This window comes from Apteryx mantelli, chromosome 20 (genome assembly GCF_036417845.1).
Source record: "Apteryx mantelli isolate bAptMan1 chromosome 20, bAptMan1.hap1, whole genome shotgun sequence".
NCBI lineage: Eukaryota > Metazoa > Chordata > Aves > Apterygiformes > Apterygidae > Apteryx > Apteryx mantelli.
Window position 1 is genome coordinate 10512548 of NC_089997.1, and position 20239 is coordinate 10532786.

Sequence of the window (20239 nt, forward strand, 5' to 3'; positions counted from 1 at the left end):
AGAGCTTTCACAGACAGTGGTGACCTCACTACCCACATCCTGACCATGTGCCTGGTGCCACCTGCAGCTCCCCCTGCCTCCCCCCAAGGCTGAGCCAGCTCCAGAATGGCCTCCCTGATTCACCTCATGGCTTCACAGTGCTCATAGTGCAGCAAAACACCCATTACAAACCAGCTACTACACCAAAATAAGATTAGCTTTTGCCTAGGTAGTCTCTACACGTAGCAAGACAGCAGGGCCTCCTGTCCCAGTGAGAGGGAGAAGCCTTCCCACAACTCAGAAGTCTGGTTCCTTCCCCAATGCTCAACAAAACCAGAAAATCCTCTACACATCCAGGACAACCAGCATTCTCCTGTTTTATGCCCTGACAATTGGAGACATGCGGAAGGACTCAGGCCAGGGCATCTCAGTTGGTGAAACCAGCAGAGACACAATTCAGCAACTCTTCACCCTGACCTAGGAGCATGGAAATAACAACAGCAAGTGCAAGCACTGGCTGTTCATCAGCTTTCAAGGCCCCTGACAAGCAAAACAGCTCACACTTACAGAGCTCTTCTGGAAACACCCTTCAGGCTGCTGCCAGGCTCACAGGTCTCGGCGCAAAGCAAGAGGCAGGGAGCAAAAACAACATCTGGGGCACAGCGTGACACACAGGGACAGAGACCACTGGGAAGGGCACCTCACGAGGACACCAGCAGCCTGCTCACACTTTGCCCAGCAGCTCCCAAACGCAGCTACGAGCAGCACCTGGGGCTGCGCTGGCAGCAGCAGCTCAGGGAAACGCTTTAACAGGGATCCCAGACCTACCACAGGGGCAAAGGTTCCTGCCCCCAAACCCCACCGAGCCACCCCGGCCCAGCTGCTCGCGGCAGGCCGCCACGTCCGGCTGCAGGGCAGCTCCCTGCTCTGGCCCACGTCGCTCTGGCCCCTGCTCACGGCCCCACCAGCCCCTGCTGCAGCTCCTGCAGCAAAGCAGCCCCGGCACCAGCACCGCTGCCCCCGCCCCGGCAGGAGGGCACCCGCCGCCATTTGAACGCACCCGCAGCCCCCACCAAACCCACTCGCACCCGCTCTCTCTCCCACTCCCTTCTCGCCTGCTTTGCTCCCGCTCCGCTTTCACCTCTTTCTTTGATGTCTTTTTTTTCCACATGTTGGACTGCAATTGGCTGACAGAGCCATCAGTGAAATCAGTGCCCGCCCTCCTCCTCCTGACAGCCAATAGGAGGGCTGCACTGGGGCGATGCCATGGCAACATTGGGCCCTCCTGCCCTGGCGGCCAGCTCCGCCCCCTCCCCCGCGGTCGGGCGCCATGTTGTGGGCGGCAGCGCGGGGCGCAGCGGGGCCTGGGGGCAGCACGGCGCCGTGTGGGCGGGCAGTGCGGGGCCCCGTGGTGCGGCCGCTGCCCCGGCGTGGCTGGGCTGTGCGGCAGGGTCCCCACAGGGCTGCTGGCTGCCCTGCGCCCTGGGGGCCATGCGGGGTGGGGGGGGGGGCAGCGCTGGGGCGTGTGCTGGTGGCAGCCCTGGCACCAGCGTGGGGGCCCTGGCAGTGTCCTCTCGCCCCTCCTGCCCTGGCCCCCTGCCCAAGGCAGCCCCCGGGCTCGGCTAGGGAGCGGTGGTGTGGGGTCGTGAGGGGGCTGGGGGAGATGGCTGTGTTGGGCTCACCCCAGCAGTGCCCAGCACAGCTCAGAGAAAAATCCTTGGGGTCAGCCAGGACTTGTGCAGTGGGGATGGTGTCCCCCGCCTGTTTCCAAGATGCTTTCCCAAACATGCTATCTTTTGGGTGTAGATATATGAGCCCAATTTGCAGGAGGACAGGGGCTGTGGCCATCTCAAGATGGCATCTCTGAGCCCAAAACATGCTCTGGCAAGCTGGAAGCATAAAAGGATGCAGGGGGAAGGAACAGAGGTTTTCCCAAACATGGAGAACTTGAGGCTATTACAAGGTGAAGGTTTCATTATCCTATATGGACATTTCCAGCAGGCCCCTGAGAGCCCCGCTGGAGCTGCAGGACACCCCAGCCTCTGAGATGCAGGACTTCTTTCCTCTCAGAGCCAGATCAAAGTGGAGAACCCAATCCCAGGAAAACCTGACTATGGATTCCCCCCTCCTGTCCTCCCCCTCCCCCCCCCACACACCCAGAAGGGGATGGAGCTGGCCCGACAGGAGCCTTGGGGCTCAGGGCAGCCCCAGTCATAGGAAAAAGGAGTCCTGGCTGCCACATTGTCCCCCAAGCCAGAGGGGACCCTGAGGCAGGACTCTTGCTGCAGCCCTCAGCCCTGACCAGCCACGGCCACAGCCCAGGATCCACAGCAGTTTTTGCAGTTAACAGTCTCTGTGCGACACCTCAGGAAGGATCTCCCAAAGCCCTTACCCTTGGTGGAGAGCTGCAGGAGCGCTGGGAACAAGGAACTGTGGTCTGAGCAGATGGTATGGGTCCATCATTCCTCCATCTCGCTTGCCCCCTTACCCTCAGCTCACCTCTGCAGCTGGGGAGGAGGAAGGACTGTCTTCCCATCTTGTCATCCGAAACTCCTCTCCGATGTACCGCTGCTCCTCTGCCTGTCGGCAAGGGGCCCCAATGCAGCTCCTGCCCCCCCTCCTTGCCACAGATGACTCCAAAGGGCAGCGGCGGGGAGCATGTGAGGAGTGCCCAGCAGCACCCGGGCCTCACAGGGAAGTGAGGGCCACCCGCCACGACACCAGGTAGACGTCCCTGTGATGTGGCGCATCCCACTGTGACCTCAGCTGGTGTCATCTGGGGACTCAGTAGGTCACTGCCATGGAGATGGCACAGCCAGGGAGAGAGCAGAGAGATTTCTCTTCACATCCTGGAAAGCAGTCACCTCCCTTCACCCCGGTTATTTTCCATAATTCTCCAGTAAATCCTTCAGGAATGTCTCCAGATGGTGTCAAAGGCAGTGAAATATCTCAAATGGGGCACTGGAGAAGTCACTTCTGTACCCCTGCACCAACAGGTCTCTGCACTGGGCAGACCTGTGCAGGAATCTGGGGTTTGGGGGTTGGTTTGGGGGTTGGCATTTTTACAGGATCCAAGTCATGTGGGATGAAACAGTGCAAAATGTGGCCACAGGCTGAGAAATGCTTTGGTGAGCTTCGAAACAGATTTCTCCTGTGGGTCACTCTTTTTGTAGAAGTTGGATGTAGGACAATATGGGTCAGGATGGAGACTTGCTCCTTTAGGCTCCAAAGCAGGCTCTTTACTTTTAAAAGCCCTCAGCAAGGTTTCTTGGTCTGTGATGCTTGAGATAGGGATGATCTGCCAGAAAAGAGCGTACATGCCCTTAACACACATCATCCAGAGGGCTTTCTCCAGGACCCTGGTTCCCGCCAGCCTCCAATACTGTGCATCAGGCTTGACAGCAAACCTGGGGAATTTTTCCCATTTCCCATGAAATTTGCCCAGCTTTCCATCTGACTGAGGCTGGGGAAAGCCATTTCTCATCTCTGGGCTTCAATTGGTCCTTGTGCTTTTCAGTGTCACCTCAGAGCAGTGTTTCTCCCCTGGGAACAGTCCCTGGCACCCTGGATCTCCCACATTTTTGACCCTGGGCTTCTCAGGACATGCCCACGTACTGCAGTGCTGCTGTCCGGGTTCCGGTGTGGAGCGTATAAGACAGTGGAATGTCTCAGGACCTGCATTTTGACTTTTTCAGAAGTTTGTGAGATGACCAACTCCCAGCTTTGCAAATCTTGCAGAAGGGAGACTCCATCCCCCTTGAATACTGTCAGAGATGTGGCTTTCCAAGTCCCTGCAAAAGGAAGGACTCGTTTAATTCTTTGGGTTGCTTATTCAGCCTGTGGCAGCCCCTCTATGACGCTGCGATCCCAGCTCTGCACCCTGGGGTCTCTGCCCTTTCTCTCCCCTGTCTCCTGTGTGTCCACCCAAAGTCTTCTCTATGCACCAGGGGCATGGGAAGTGTTGCTTTAGGGAGCACACTTGAAGCTATGACACGTTGTGGAGCTGAAGGCCTGATGGAGGCAAGTCTGGGACGTGGCTGTGCCCCCATTTCCCCTCCTGCTCCCAACCTGAGGATCCAGGAAAGTCTCTGGGAAGAGCAGTGTGTTTGATGTGGATGGGATAGGTGGGACATGCCATGAGTCCTGCCTGGGTTGCTCTGAACACTTCGGAAAATCTCTCTTCTCTAGGGGCTTCCATCAAGGCTTTTGCATGCTTTTGTACAGAAGCACAGCCTGTTCTGGGATCCCTAAGAGCAACATGGCCCCCACCACAGCCTGGGATCCCCAGGAGCTGTATGGCTCTTCCATTTCCATATGCCCTGACTAATTTGACAATTTTTAACATCACCTTCACAGCACACTGTCTGGACATTGTAACGTTGTGACTTTGTGATTCCTCCCATTACTCTTTGTTCACTCACATACCCAGCTGCTGGTTTGCATTTCAGGGAGTTCAAAGCTTGCTCCGTCTTTCAGTAGTTTGTCCCTTTAGCCAAAACCTTAATTCTCTTTACATCTAGCCTTTCCTGTCTCTCAAAAAGATTTCTAGTAAGGCTGTCCCTTGCAGACAGTGGACCTCATTGGAGGCAGCTGGGACTTCGCATACAGTCAAAGAGGGTAATTCTTTTTTTATGAAACTATATCAGGCTTTATTTTTTGTTTCTTTGCAGTTAAAAGAAAATCTTTCTGTGTCTGTTTGCAGCTAGTTGTCTAAGTACAGCAGGTGGGAATTGGGGCAGATGAGCTGTAACATTCAGACGTCAGTGGAATAAGGGTAGCTTTTAACCAGAGTGATATAAGTCCCAGGTGGCTGGTGAGAAAAATGGCAGGGTTGGGGAGATGGGGAGGAAGATTGTCCATACAGTGCCTGACCTCTGGGACACTGCTTTTCCTACATGTCCAGACTTCATCAGGAGACACGCTGGATTGATATCAGTTGGAGAATGTTGCCTTCACTTATTCTGAAAGCTGAATAATAATAATAATAAACTATAAAAGCAGAAGTACTTGTATATTATTGAAGTCTCCACCTTTTAGCTACACTGTTTCAGAGCAGAAAATTGTAATCGCTGATTATGGGAAGGAAGAGAAAATGTGCAGGTGGCTCTGATGCCATGTAAACCCTTCAGGAGCCCTGGGGCGCACTCAAGGGCACACGGAGGGCCCTGGGGTGCACTGAAAGGCACACGGATGGGTCCTGATGGGACCGCAGGGCGGATCACACGCCTTCAGATGCCCCAGAGGTGGCTGTGAGTGCACCGGCCTGCTTGCTTTGCCTTGGGGTTTGCCGCAGGGCCCCGCAAAGCATGCACACTCCCATGCCTCTGTCACCTCCTGCTCTCCAGCTGCATCCACCTCCTCTCCACGGCATCCGCGCTCCTCCTCCCGCCCTCACCCTGCAGCCCCCACCAGTCCCAGCTGCCCCAGCCTTCCAGGTGAACACAAGAAAAAGCCATTTTTAATAGGGGCATGGGCAAACACAGAAACAGGATTTCCCAGGCAGGTTGTGGAGTCTTCACCCTTGTGCAAGTCCAATGGGATGTGGCCTGGAGCCACCTGCTTGGCTGAACATGCTCGGCGCAGGGGGCGGACTGGCGATTTGGGAATGCCGAATTCAGAGGTGCTCAGGCCGCACCGGCCCCTGGGCCTGAGCGCCACCACTGCCAGGCTCTCCGCAGGCGGGCGCACAAAGCTCGCATGGTGAAGCCTGCCGGGGATGCTCTCCTGGGGTTTTGGAGGACGAAGAGCGTGTATGTCCCCACGAAGCGGACCGTGGGGCTGCTGTCATTCTCCAAGCGCTGAAGGACTGTGGTGGGAGGAAGGAGAGTGGTGATCGAGCCCTGTATGAGTGGAGACCCCATGCCCTTCCTCAAGAGAGGGCCAAGGGGGAGCAGGGCACGAGGGGATCTGTGTGGGCTCAGTGATAGCCCAAATGTCCCCCAAATTCCCTTCAGGAAGGTCTGCAAGAGCCCTCCGGCCTTGTGCAGGGCATGGGCGCTCTCTGCCTGCCCCAAAACATTGGACCTCCTCGAATGCCCCAGAAATTCCCTCTGTCTCCAGGCACGGCCTCCTCCCACCAAGCCCAGCCAACCCCGCGCGCCCTACGCACGGCTGCACATCTCCTCCAGCTTCTCCCCACACCAGTCCAGGAGCCGCCCAGCGAGCCCTAGGTGCACACAGCCCATCACAATGCGAGACCCAAGCCAGGGGAGAGGGATTTGGGGCTGGGGAGAGGGACCTGGCACTGAGGAGAGGGACTTGGGGTCTGGGGAGAAGGAGCCAGGCGTTATGGAGAAGGACCTAGGGACTGGGAAGAGGATGCCAGGTGTTGGGGAGAGGGATCCAGGCATTCAGGAGTGGGTGCCAGGAGGTGGGGAGGGGGATGCAGGGGCTTGGGAGAGGGACCTGGTGCTGGGGAGAGGGTCCCAGACATTGAGGAGAGGGACGTGGGCACTTGGAAGAAGGACATGGGGGCTGGGGGGAAGGAGCCAGGCGTTATGGAGAAGGACCTAGGGACTGGGAAGAGGGTCCCACGTGCTGGGGAGAGGGAGCCAGGCATTCAGGAGTGGGGTCTGGGGAGAGGGACCCAGTGCTGGGGAGAGGGTCACACACACTGAGGAGAGGGATGTGCAGGCTGAGAAGGATCTCGGGCCGAGGAGAGGGTCACAGGCACCTGGGGGGTCTCACCGATGAAGTATGCGGCCTGCTCGCGCAGCGGGGTCCGCGGATCCTCCAGGTACCGGCTGCTGCAGTGCACGTATTCGCTGGCCATTGGCCCGGCCTTCTGCACCTGCAGAGACCCCCGGTAGAGGTGTTGGCACCGCTGGGCCTGCTCCCCTCCATGGGACACCCGGCCCCTCTCTAGGACAGGCGTTGGCAACACTGGGCCCAGCCCCCCTCCCAGGAGAGGCGTGGGCACAACCGGGACAGGGCTGGTCCAGCTGGGACAGGTGTTGTCACTGATGGAAAAGGTGCTGGCACAGAAGGGACAATGGCTGGCGCTGCCAGGACATGGGTTGGCACCTCCAGGACAGGGGCTGGCACTGCTAAGAGAGGAGCAACCTCCAGGACAATGGCTGGCACCTCCAGGACATGGGCTGGCACCTCCAGGACACGGGCTGGCACCTCCAGGACAGGGGCTGGCACTGCTAAGAGAGGAGCAACCTCCAGGACATGGGTTGGCACCTCCAGGACATGGGTTGGCACCTCCAGGACAGGTGCTGGCTCCCAGAAGAGGTGCTGGCCACATCGGGACAGGGGCCAGCACCTCCAGGACAGGCCTGGCACTGCTGGGGCCTCCTCACCAGGTACGCGCCAATGCGCCAGATCTGCGCTGTCTCGGCCAGCTTCCGGAGCTGCCTCCAGCCGAGGAGCTTTGCGGCATCCACGAGGGCTGCCTGGGCAGCCTGGGGAGGAGCAAGGAGACTGGTGATGGCACCACGGCCAGGCCAGGGATGGCCCCCGGCCGCTGCCCACAGTGTCCCCCGGTCGGCCGTATGGTCCGCCACGGTGCCCTGTACCTGTGCCGCGCCGGGGCGTGGGTCACTGAGATGGAGGAAGAGGGGCAGCAGCCCCAGGCGTGCCAGCTGCTTCATCTGCTGCCTCTCCCTGCCTACTGCCCGGCCCAGCAGCTCCCCGAAGAGCCGCATGGCCAGCTCCCGCACCACACCGACCTCCTGCTGGGGCAAGCGTGGCAACCTCAGCAGTGGTGGTGGTGGGGGGAACCAAAACGGGCCCCCTACCAGCTCCCTGCCACCATCCTCACGTTGGGGAAGAGGTACAGGAGGTCATGGGCCAGATGCACCATGAGGTGGCCGCTTTGCCGTGGGTCAGCGTGGCGCAACACGTTGCGCAGCACCGCCAGCGCCTTGGCATTCATCTCCCCGTCAGCATCCTGCAGCTGCTCCACCACGGGCAGGATCAACTTCTGCATCTTCCTTGCCTGCAGGGAGACGTGCAGCATTTTCCTCAGACCACTGATGGTGGAAATGCTCTGGACACAGGCACCGGCGGCAAGCACTCGCTCACCGTGGCGGGTCTCTCGGAGAGGAAGAGGAGGCCACGGAGCGCCAGCCAGCGCATGACCTGGCGCTCATTGCCCAGCCGCGCCCAGCACAGGCTCAGCGCCATCTCCTCAGCCGCCGCACACAGATCAGGGCACTGCAGCAGCTGCAACAGCACAGGGCCACGGTGGCATGGGGACCGGTGGCCACACCTAGGACCGGGACCTCGGCACGTGGCATGGCATTCCCACTGCCACCTCCCGCTTGGCCCCAGCCCCAGACCCTAGTCCTTGTCCTCATCCTCATCCCCCGGCCCTGGCCGTGGCCCCATGTCCCCAGCCCGGGCCGCAGACCCTCACCTCCGGCCCCATCTGAATCCCCTCCTCATTGTCCCCTTGTCCACCACCCCTCCACCCCAGCCCTGTCCCCTCATCACCATCCCCACGTCCCCAGCCCCTAGTCCTCCATCTGGAGCCCTCTGGCCGTTCTTCAGAGCACGTGGAGTGCTGAGGGCCAGCACAGAGGGTGCTTGAAACACAGGTGACACCTGGGGACTAGCAGAGGCACCAGCAGAGCCCTAGTTCTGCCGCCACCAGCCACCCCTTCCCACTCATGCCAGCACCCCGCATCCTACCTCGATGAAGAAGGCCATAGAGGGGATCTCCTGGCATTTGTTCTTGCCCCTCAGGGCCAGGATCAGGTTCAGGACGATCTCAGCACGCTCGCCCAGAGGGTTCCCCCGCATCTGCCTGGCAATGGATGGGAGAGGCACCGCGGTGGCCAAGTGAGGTGGGCAAACTGCACCGGGACCCCGTGGGACCCCCAGGGTGGGATGCGGGGCCAAGGAGGGCAGGGGGCTTACCTGGCCAGCAAGGCAACCCCTGTGAGGTGGGTCTCGGCCCGGCTGATCATCTCCCAGCCCCCCCACCGCTGCATGGCAGTGACCTGCTCCCTGTAGCCGCTGCAGCACAGCAGCGCCTGCATGGCTTGCACCGCCGTCCTGCTCAGGGAGAAGAGCACTGCTTGGTCACCCCATGCTCCGGCACGGGCAGCGGGGGCTGCACCAGGGCGATAGGGTACCTGACAGGCCTGGGAGGCATGAGTTTGCCCTCGTGGCTGAAGGCGGGGATGTCCTCTTGCGCGTGGACGAGGGTAAAGGACATCTGGAAGAGGAGGGCCACGTAGAGGCGGGGGAAGAGTGCCTTCACCTCCTGCTTGCAGGTGTGCTGCAGGAGGACGACGTTCAGCACCCGGGTTGCCTGCACAGACGGCAATGGCAGCCCTCGTCGGTGCCACAGCTGCCTGCACGGGGAGGCCTCCCTCGCCCAGCGAGCCCGTGGGGCCACTCACGGTCAGGGGCAGGACGCAGGTGAGGTCCCGCACGGTGGTGCCCGGCTTGCAGAGGGGCCGCTCCTGCAGCACGCAGAGCAGCTCCTCCAGCACCTTCTCAGCTGCTGACGACTGGGAGACCATCACCTCCCACATGGCCGCAGCAACGCTGGGAACCCGAGCGAGAAAGGGTCAGGTCAGCATCCCGGCATCCCACTGACCCTTGCCACGTGGCTCTGGGAGGTCTCCAGCCCTGGGGCTGCTGCCCTCAGGCTGGCAGCAGGCCAAGTGTACCTGTCACAGGTCGGGGAGCAGCTCAGCAGGCCAACGACCACCTCCCTTGGGTAGCGGCATGTCAGGAGGAGAAGGAAGGCCTTGAGGATGTCCTGGGCTGCGGCCTCACTGATCCATGGCAGGTTCTCGTAGATATGTGCCACGGTCAGCTGCAGCTGGAAGGGACCCGCGTTGGCACCAGCATGCTGCCACAGGGAAACCCCTGCCAGGCTCAAATTGTGCTTGAGAGCCCTGGGTTTGGGGACCGTCACCAGCGGGCTGGAGGCTTACGTGCTCTGGCTTGGTGGTGCAGTAGCCCATCATATCCTCTAGCACGCAGGTTGCCGCTGAGGTGTCGTAGGCACTCCTGTCCTTCACACCCTCGATGGCCATGAGGACCACATCTCTCTGCTCAGCCTCCTCACAGGCCTCCACAGAGCAGCTCAGGGGTCCATCCTCCTCCTCGACCCAGGTCCTCATGGAGAAGCTGGGGCATCTGTCCTCATCCTCAACCCAAGCCTCCTTGGGGCAGCTGGGGGGGGTCGCTCCTCCTCCTTGACCCAGGTCCTCATGGAGAAGCCGGAGCATCTGTCCTCATCCTCAACCCAGGCCTCCTTGGGGCGGCTGGGGGGTTGCTCCTCCTCCTTGACCCAGGTCCTCATGGAAAAGCCGGAGCATCTGTCCTTATCCTCAACCCAAGCCTCCTTGGGGTGGCTGGGGGGTCGATCCTCCTCCTTGACCCAGGTCCAGGAGCAGCTCCAGCAGGGCAGGGTCATTCCCCATGCAGAGGGGCTGCGTGGGGCAGGGCTGCTCACAGCTCCCGCTCGCCCCCACGACACTTCCCCAGGGGCTTCTCAGCAGGAAGCTCCAGCCAGGGATGACACCAAAGGCAAGGAGCTTCCTGAGCCTCTGCTTCCAGCTCCCTGCTGCTGGCGTGGGGGGAAGGGAAAGGAGCTGCCAAGCCTGCACAAGAGCCCCAGACGCCGAAGCCCACGGAGAGACCAGCAGGTCTGCGAGGAAGCTCAGAAAGCGCCTTCACCCCGCTCTGCCCACGGGCAGCACCAGCAGCACCTCTCCTGGCCCCACCACGCCTGCTGTCACCTCCAGCCAGGAGCCAACACAAGCCCAGCTCCACCCGCGCCCTCCCCTTGCCGCCCTCCCCTGTGCCAGTGCGCATGCTCCGCGGGAGGAGGCGGCACTTCCAGCCCTGTGGGGGCGGGGCCTGTGAGTCCATGGCCACCGCCCCTGGTGCCGCCGGCCCCGCCCCCGCCGGGCCCCGCCGCGGCGCCGCTCTCGAGGCCGCGGAGAAGCAGCTGCGGCAGCGGCAGGTGTTGGCGGCTGCTGCGCAGGGAGCCCGGAGCGATGCTGCAGCCCGGCGTGTGCTCGTGTGGCCGGAGCCTGTGGCAGCTGCTGCTGGCCGGGGCCGGGGCCATGGCTGGGGCCCGGGCTGGGGCCAGGGCGGAGGGTGGGGAGCAAGGGGGAGCGGTGCCGGGCTGGCCCTGGGCTGCGGGAGTTGTGCTGCAGGGGAGCGTCGGTGGGGAAACGCTGCTGCCGGGGTGCTGCTGCCACAGGGCCCCGCTCTGCCCCGGGGCCTGGGCGAGTCTGCGCCAGGGGATGCACGCGCACATGACAGGAGCCCTGGGAGGCCGCGGCCTTTTGTTCAGAAGTGGGCGAATGACCCAGGGGCCATCGCAGCCCTTGGCATTATCTGCCATGAGCGGGTGGCCCTGAAATTTTGTCTCCATCAGCAGCCCAAGAAAGGGGCTGGAGGGGGGATCCCAGAGCGTCCCTCTGCCGGGAGAGCATAGAGAAGTGCTGGAGGCCGGCCCAGAGGAGCCACCTGACCATAGAGATGGACTGTCCCCTCCAGGTGACCATAGAGGTGTGGCATGGTATGTAACAGACTGTCCCTCTGCTAGGAAGACCATGGAGCCAGCGCGGGCGGAGCCAACCCCAGAAAGTCCCTGAGACTCAGGACCCTCCTGAACTCCCCTTTTCACCGCGCTTTCCTTTCCACCCCTTCTTCATCCCACGCTACTTCCAGCGCTACCTCCAGGAGAGAAACGTGACTTGTCCCAGTTTCCTGCACATGTTACGTATCACAGCAAATACAGCCTTCCCCGTTTCTGGGGTTCGACCACAGGTGTGAAACGCTGGTGCTGGCTGACGTTCAAGATCTTTTCACGATACAAAAAGCATTCCCGGCTTTTACATTTGTGGTGCTTTTCCATGCAGACTGGGCACCTCTCTCACAAAATCCTGGACAAACCATTTAAAGACTAACAGCCAGGGCCTTGTGCTGCCCCAGATCTGCACATCAGCTTGCAGCTAGGGCACCTTCTTCTTGTGCCCGTGTTATCTGCAGTCTCCCAGCAGGCAGAAATGGCAATAATGCAGCTATGGAGATGATTGTGCAATGCCTGACAAAGCTCAGAAATGTTTCTCCACCCAAATACCTTCCTGCCATCCTTAACATGAGAGTAATGTTTGTTGTGTAAAAGGAGAAAACAGGTCTTGAGATATTTGAGATAGTTATTTGTCTTAAATATCCCCCAGCTTTTTTTTACCCTTGGATATGATGAAGATGTGTTTAGTAATGTGTAGCAGATCCTCAGACAATGGAGTTTTGCTCAGCACAACTGTCCTGTTTATGCACCACCAACAAAACAGTGGCCATTGCCCCTGCTATTTAGACTGACTAAATAGTGCTACTTTCTGTGGTTGGTTTAGAAATGGAGGGTAGATCATATGGCACTACCTGTCCAACCCCAGCCACTTTTATGATAAAGGTTGGCAGATGGAAAGTCTGATCAGAAAACAAAACAAAACCCCCTTTGACTCTAGTGGATCGCTGACCCAAACATTTATAAAATCTCTGTATTTGTATTGCTTAACTTAATAGTGGGGAACTAGAAAGATGTGTGCTAAAGCTGGTCCTTCATGCTGCAACCCCAAAGCCTAAGCCTCTGTGCCCTTGGGAACCACAAGGTGATGGAGAAGCGGGACCTCGACATCAAGACCAAGTGGCTGCAGCACCTCCAGGGCCTGCACTGTTAAAGGATGCTGGATCCAGTGGATTTTTGAATAAAGGGATTCCTCCTTCCTGGTCCGCTGGAAGGGAGACTACTGCAGTTCTCTGTTCCCTGGTCCTGCCAGCAGCGAGGCTGGGCATGTACTTCCAAGAGGCATACACACACTCTGTATGGACATTGCGGACCACCCAAAAATAACCTCCAGCAGGGGCACAGTACCTTTACAGGCACCACGGACACACGAGCAGCACTCATGAACATGAACGATACAAACGGCCTGGTCCTGTTCTTGCTCACCAGCTAATCAGACTCAGAGCTTGCAGGAGACCTCACACGCACCCTCGCACGGGTGTCTCTCGTAGCTGGCTGCCTTGACGTCTGCAAGCCTTCCACACATGCACTCACGCAGAACAGCGAGCATGCTCACCCAGAAAAGAGCTAGGAAAAGGATTTAATACAATGATAGGCTACACCGCAGAGAGCAGGTACATAGCCTGGCCAGACAAGTGTCCCTGCCAGCAGCTTGCTTACACATGACTGGCCCCTTTTATTCCCTCTGCCTCCATTTCCCCATGCTGCTTCTTCCATGATGCAGCTTGATCCCTCTCTTTCTCCAGCTTTATCCCCTTTGAAATAAACAGCCCATCTCTAAGTATTTTTTTCTTCATTGGTGCCAGCTTTACTGCCTATGTACTCAAGTTTAATATTTCTGGTATGGTTAGCTAGGTAACCCCTGGTTCATATGGTGCTTCCGATATCATTATCAGTACTGCTGGTGCTTCAAGAGTCTGCTCCCCGGAGGATCCCCAATACGCCAGTTATGTGTGACACTTGTCCTTTTCTCATATAACTCTCCCTAACCACCGCTGAAATCCAGCCATCGCTCACCGTGCTGTCTGGAACTTGGCAGGGTCTCATTCTGTTCCCTGCAGTGTCCAATGATTTCTCATAGCCACTAGCTTCTCACGCCCTGTTCAGTTATCTCAACCCCGAGGCAGAGCCTAGGCGTCTGCCTGCATACCCTAACCCTGTGTTGCTGGTGGAGCTGTGGGCCTGGATGGGAAGACCCAGGGCCACCACATCCTTCACTGTGATGCACAAGGACCCACCCAGAGCAAGATGACTGAGCTGCCCAAGAGCGCCCAAGTGCTCTGCTGGGCTGAGCTTTGGTCACCCAAAATGCCATAGCTTCCCTGGGGTCCCATGTGAGGAGACGGGCTGCAGAGATGAACTGGACCCAGTTTTCCTAAAAAGAGTTCACCCTTGTAGAATTCCCTTTGGAAATGGGACGCTCACACACAAAATTTAAAAGAGCTGTTAAGAGTAATTCTGCTCTTCAGAAGCCCTAACAAAATAAAATGCTGATTAGAAACAACAAGGAGTAAAGCAATGGCAATGCTTTCTCTTCCCCTGTGCTTTGTTTTTCCCTGTGGACTGCAAAATAAAAGGAGAAAAGGGATCTCTGTGTGCTGATTATTTCTCTAAAAGATGTTTCCTTTTATCAATTGTACGTGCTTCTGCCCATCCCTTTGCCATGTAAATATATGGATAGAGACAGAAGTGTAAAATAAGGGGGGAATATATAATTTCATTGATGGACAAGAAGAAAAAAGTGTGATAGCAGCATACATAGTTTATTTGAAAAAAATCTTGATGATGAAATAATCCTTCAGGAAAGAAAAGGAAGGTAGAAAATGCCTAATTCTCCAAGAAGAAATATGATGTTCTTTTTTTTCCCTCAGGAGAATGCGTCCTAGAGTCATCAGTGGAGATAAAGCAGGGCTTTAAACAGTGGACATGCTGACCGTATGTTACAAAACTATGAATTTTTAAAAAAATCTCCCTCCAAAGTGAGTAATAAAACTATCGTCTGCAGGCTATCATTGACAAATCAATGAGGCTGTCTTCATCACACTAATGAAACTGAGAAGTGTATTGTGGATTTGAATCCAATGAATTTGAGCCCATTGTAGTGTCTGAGCTTAATTTTCGTGCTTAGCATCTTCTGTTATCAGGAAGAGAAGGTGTTTTGAGCTTTTCTCAACAGCCCTTGGACATTGTCCCCAGAGTTTTCAGCTAAGTTTCCTGAGATGACTTATGAAAACTTCCTTGTGTCAGCATGCACTGGCAGTCAATGTCCCAGCCCGAGCAAAGTGTGTGTATGTGTGTGTGTGTGCAACATTTTATCAATATTTTTTGGATTTTCTTTATAATAACCCCCTGCAACCAAGGTGTGTGATATAATACATGATACATAATTAGAATTGCTGTCATGAAAAGCATCATGACCGGGGGAAAAGCCAAACCTTTGCACGGCCAAGGGCTTCCTTCAGGGCCACCTTCACAGTCTTGTTTCTGAAACTGTAGATGAAGGGGTTTAAGAATGGGTACAGGACAGTGTTCAGCAAAGCTACAACTGTGTTGGTCTCCAAGGAAACCTCTTCTGTGGGCTGTGCATAGAGAACAATGCAGCTTCCATAGACAATGGCTAAGGCAGTGAGATGGGAAGAACATGTAGCAAAAGCTTTCTTCCTCCCAGATGCTGATGGCATGTGCAGAATACAGTGGAAGATGCACATGTAGGACACCAGGATTAAACATAAGGAACCCAGCACTACAAATGATATCAGAATGGAGTCTGCTTTCCAAAGCAGGCTGGTGTCAGAGCAGGACAGTTTGAATAAGGGGGAGTTGTCACAGAAAAAATGCTGGATCTTGTTGGGGCCACAGAAGGTCAGCTTTGAGAGGAGGACCAGGTGGTAACTCGAGAGTGTGAAGCCTATGACCCACCCAGCACCAACCAGACGGGTGCAGAGCTGCTGCTTCATGATGGCAGCATAATGCAAAGGTTGGCAGATGGCAACATAGCGGTCAAAGGACATGACAACAAGGAGAGAGAACTCTGTAAAACCCAGGGCAAAATAGAAATAGCATTGGGCAAAGCAGCTGCTAAATGGGATAGTTCTCCTACCAGAGCTCAGAATCACCAACAGTTTGATGGTTGTGGAGGATGTGAACCAGATTTCCAGGAATGCCAGATTGCTGATGAAGAAGTACATGGGGGTTTGCAGGCGGTGATCCACACACACGAGGAAAATGATCGTTGTGTTCCCTGTCACTGTTGTCAGGAATATGAGTAGAAGGATCAGGGAGAGAAACAGCTGCAGTCTTTGATCAAGCCCTGAGAAACCCTCCAGGGTGAACTCAGCAACCACAGTTTCATTTCCTGCTCCCATGCCCAATTTCAGTACATCCTGCTGAGACAGGAGCATGAAGAAGCAAGTGTGAGAATTTCACAGTCTCAACAAGTCCTCAGAGATTTTACTGTCTTCTTTCTAACTTTTCCAAACACTCACAAAGGATTCTTTCTCACAAGCACAGTATTGTAAAGAGGTTGTGAACTAGTTCATGCCATGCCTGGGAAATTCCCTGTTCACTTTGACCTATTGCAAACATCCATCACATCTGTGTTTCAAAAGCCAACCTAATCTCCCAGCAAAAGTGCTTACTAGTATCTGCAGATGCCAGTCCATCCATGTAGATAAGTATGTTGAAAGTTATTCCTTCTACTTTTCAGTCCTTGCCTTTTTTGACTTGGCACTTCTGTGAGGCTGTTGCTTTCAAAACAAGCCAGTACTGAGCATCTCTTCTGCAATCCCCTGCTTTCTTCCACATCTTCTTCCTCTCTGTTTCTTCAGAAGCATTGAGGAAACATTGTTATTAAATGTCCTGACCTAAATGCCTCGCTTTCCCTTTAGGGGAAGGGGGAAATCTTCTCCTCTTAAAGAACTTAAAGGCTGTCCTTTTGATTATTTGAAATAGGAAGGGTCTGGAACAACAACAAAAAAAAAATACTAAGCAGGGTTATATTTTAGAAGTTGGGCACTTTGGTTTGAGCAAGTTAGCTTCCTCCCATCTTGTCAATGCAGAGAGAGAGAGAAGAGTGTCTGGAAGAGACTGGTAACACTTCTTTCACCTGTCAATTACAGTCTGGGAGGACCCAGCCTCTAGAGCTCTCTCTTTGTTGACTAATTAGGGACCAAGGGAAAACGAGTACAGGCACCAGCTGCTCACAGACACCTCTAATGAAGTCAATGAAACTCACTATTTCTGTCTCCACCCTCTTAATTTATTTAGTAGCTAATTTCTTTTTCAAACCAAAGAACATGCCCAACAGAAGGAAGTCCAAAGAAAACATAAGCAATAAATACTGACGTTTTTCCCTCCACCTTTGCATTTGGTTTTAGACATATAAAGGAAAGGAGCAGATGACTCCACAGATAGGATGCTTCAAGAGTGCAAGGGCAGGAGGAGGAGATGATGGGTTTCAAGCAGTGAAACAGAGCTTCTCCACAGACTGTGCTCTTAGTCTGCTGGATGTCACCTAAAATCATGCTTCTCCTGAATGTGCTTTCTTAGAGGAACCTGCAAAGCTGCTGAGAGCTTACAGCAAAGCAGCTTCTCTGCTCACCACAGAGGTAACCCTCTTGAACCCTTTTATCAGGCTTTGGTTGGCACAAAGGATTTGCTGTATTCAGGCCCCACGTAGCCAAAAATGGAGCTACCCTATGCAGCAGTGACTATGGCGGTGTGAGATATGCAGGTGAAGAAGGCTTCTTAGGGCTTTCCCAGAGGGTATTCTCAGGACAGTGCATCTAGTGCAGGCATAAGACACAGGGGTCAGTGTGAAGGAGCTCAGCAACATGGCAGAGAAGGGAACAAAGCTCATGTTTGAAGGTAGCTGGTGCCCATGCAGGTTGCTCTCCTCAAAGGGATGAGGCCACAGAAGAAAGAGTCTCTTTACTGGGGACACAGGGTACCTTGGAATATAAGATGGTGGGGCTGAGCAAGGATAGAGATGCCATCACCCAATGGATAAAGATGAGTGTGGAGCACAGCCAGGGCTTCATAAAGATGATACAGTGTGATGGGTTGCAAATGGCCCCACAGCAATCGAAAGACATCACAACAAGCAGTTTGAACTCAGCTGTGCCCAGGAAGATGGAAAGGAAGGTCTGGAACCGGCAAGCAGCCGTGGGATGGTCTTAATCTCCAAGATGAGGCCGACAAACCTTTTAGCGGCAAAGGGAACCAAATATCTGGGAAGGAGAAGCTGCTGGGGAAGAGAGAGGCTAGCGGTAGAACTGGTTGAGCCAAATGATGGCTATCATGACCATATTGCCCATGGCAGTGAGCAGATAAATCACCCATGACAGCATGAAGAAGAGGATTTGCATTTGAGGAGTGACTGAAAAGGCCTTGAGGAAGAATTTGCTCGCTATGGTACGGTTGGGAGGATCCATTTCAGAACGTAGTCAGCTGTAGGTGTGACAAGACTAACTAATGTCATGCATGGTGAAATTTGTCTTGCTGCCTTCATCAACTTTCCCTTCCCTTTTCCTAGTCCTACTTTTTTTTCTTGAGGTGGGAGACCAGAACTGCACGAGGGATTCTCATTTTCTCTTTGTTTATATCAAATGCCATGAAGGAAATGTTGATGCTTTTTGTATTGTGAAAAGACCTTGAACATCAGTCAGCCAGCACCAGTGTTTCACACCTGTGGTCAAACCCCCAGAAATATGTAACATATGCAGGAAACTGGGACAAATGCCCCAAATCACATTTCTCTCCTGGAGGTAGCACTGGAAGTAGCATGGGATGAAGAAGGGATGGAAAGGAAAGCTCCATGAGAATGGGAGTTTAAAAAGGTCATGAGTCTCATGGACTTTCTTGGGCTGCTTATGAACACAAAATTTCACGGTCACCCCCTCATAGCAGATAATGCCAAAGGCTGTGATGGCCCCTTTGTTGTTAGTCTACTTCTGGAAAAAAATGGACCTGGCCCTAATCACTGAGGATGTTAAATGCATCGAAGTCCCCAGCCTGAGCATATGCTTCATAGGCTCCTTAAACTTTTCGCCCATGAAACCAAGAAGCCTTCCCTAAGCATTGGGATTTGAGGGTTGCAAAGGCTATTTTCTCCATTTTTTAAGCACTGCTGAAAATCAAAAGTTATGTAGGCCCTCCTCCATAACCTGTGTATCATGGATTAGACTGCACGCTGCCCGAGGAGAAGAAAGCAATTGCTGGCATGACAGAAAGTGAACGAGGGGAAGATCTCTGACGTGCAGAAAGGACTGTGCTGCTATAGCCAAGAAGATGTGACAATTTTGAGGGAAGGGAGATTGTCAATTAGGGACTAAAATGTAGCTACGAGTTTGACTGCAAGTGTTTAAGTGAGGAGGAAAGAGGTTCCTGCTATCTTGTTGTGAAGGCTTGAGAGTCTGGAGGGCTTGGTGAGGTCTCACAGCATTTCCTCTGCCATGTTGTCTGGTGCTGAGGCAATAATTCTGTACATACACAGGTGTGTAGCCAGTCTCTGGTGAGCTCCTTCAAACCACGACTCTGCTTATGGCCTCAGAAAGAACCATGCACCTACTCTTTATACATTGCTGCACTGCTGGCTGTGACGGAACCTGTGCCAAAAGCTTTGCCCAGCCCAAGTGTGTGACGTTCTCAGTAATGGCATCACTGTCTGCACCCAAACATGCCTTGTCACGGGGACCTGGTGCACACGCTTGAGGGAGCTCTCTCAGGGCAGCGCTCACCGCCTTCATGTGGATGAAGGTGACTTCTGAAGAGGAAGATGTGTTGGAGGGTGGTGGGGGAAACGGAGATGAAAGTTCAGCACCTATGTCTTCTGCAAAGCCATGTGGTACCTCAGCAGAGGGGCATTTGTGGCTCATCTCAGTGCTTGTTGTTTTGGTCTCCTGTAAAACCCTTTGGCAGTTGTCTCCATCTGCAGGGGTGTATATGTGACTGAAGACAATGTTTCTCCCAGTGACCCTTCATGCTGGTGGTTGATATATTCTCTCCTGACCGTGGCACTCAGACTCTCTGCTGATGATCACCCTTTTGGCATCTGTATATGCCGAGGTTTCAAAGCTGTACTCTTGCAGGATGCCAGAGAAGCTGGAGTGAATAATTCTGGTGGCCAACACAATCTCCTCAGGAGAGGTTCACTTGTTCTTTGAGAGGCTGTAGGTCTCGATTTTGGGTTGCTGAGAACTCACTTCACACTGCAACAGCTGAATGTGCAGTCATTTCAGAAGGCCGTGCTTCAGCATGTCAGGCACAGAAATCTTGGGATGCGGGGAACACCATGCTGATTATTCCATTGCCCTTTTCTTTTAAAACGGTGTTAGGAAAAGCCCTGCCCAGGGGCTGTGAAGGCCTTGGCACTGGTTTGCAGGTTGGCCAAGGCTTGCCATGTTCCTCGCACGTTAGGTTTTGCGGGTGCAAGACCATGAGAACAACAAAAAAACACATGAGAAGAAAAAAATCCTGCCATGCAGTCTTTGGAAAACACTGCTTCAGTGGCTTCAGTGAAGGGGTACAGAGCTGCAAATATCAGGCCCCTCGCATTACCATGACTGACCCCAGTGTTGCAAAGAAAGTGGAATTTATCTCAACGCAAAGGGGACTGGAGGGTGGCCCTTGTTTTAGAGCAACAGCTATATCCGTTGAGTGGAGCAACTGGCTATGTGTGACTGCAAGGTGGGAAAGGGAGGATTGGCTACTGGTGTAGAGAGACACTGCAGGTTTGTGGGGGGTTAAACAGAG

General features: G+C 54.8%; 2 protein-coding genes across 2 annotated transcripts in view; one reads left to right on the forward strand and one right to left on the reverse strand.

Annotated features, from left to right (window-relative positions):
• Positions 1–20239, forward strand: part of LOC136993790 (antigen WC1.1-like) — a 321017-nt gene that overhangs the window by 197878 nt on the left and 102900 nt on the right. The gene's annotated exons all lie outside the window — the stretch shown is intronic.
• On the reverse strand, positions 15010–15462 carry LOC136993836 (olfactory receptor 226-like; the record flags this gene model as incomplete). The annotated part of the gene is made up of 1 exon (XM_067308785.1): positions 15010–15462. A coding segment is annotated over one exon (453 nt), but the record flags the coding sequence as incomplete, so codon positions are not given.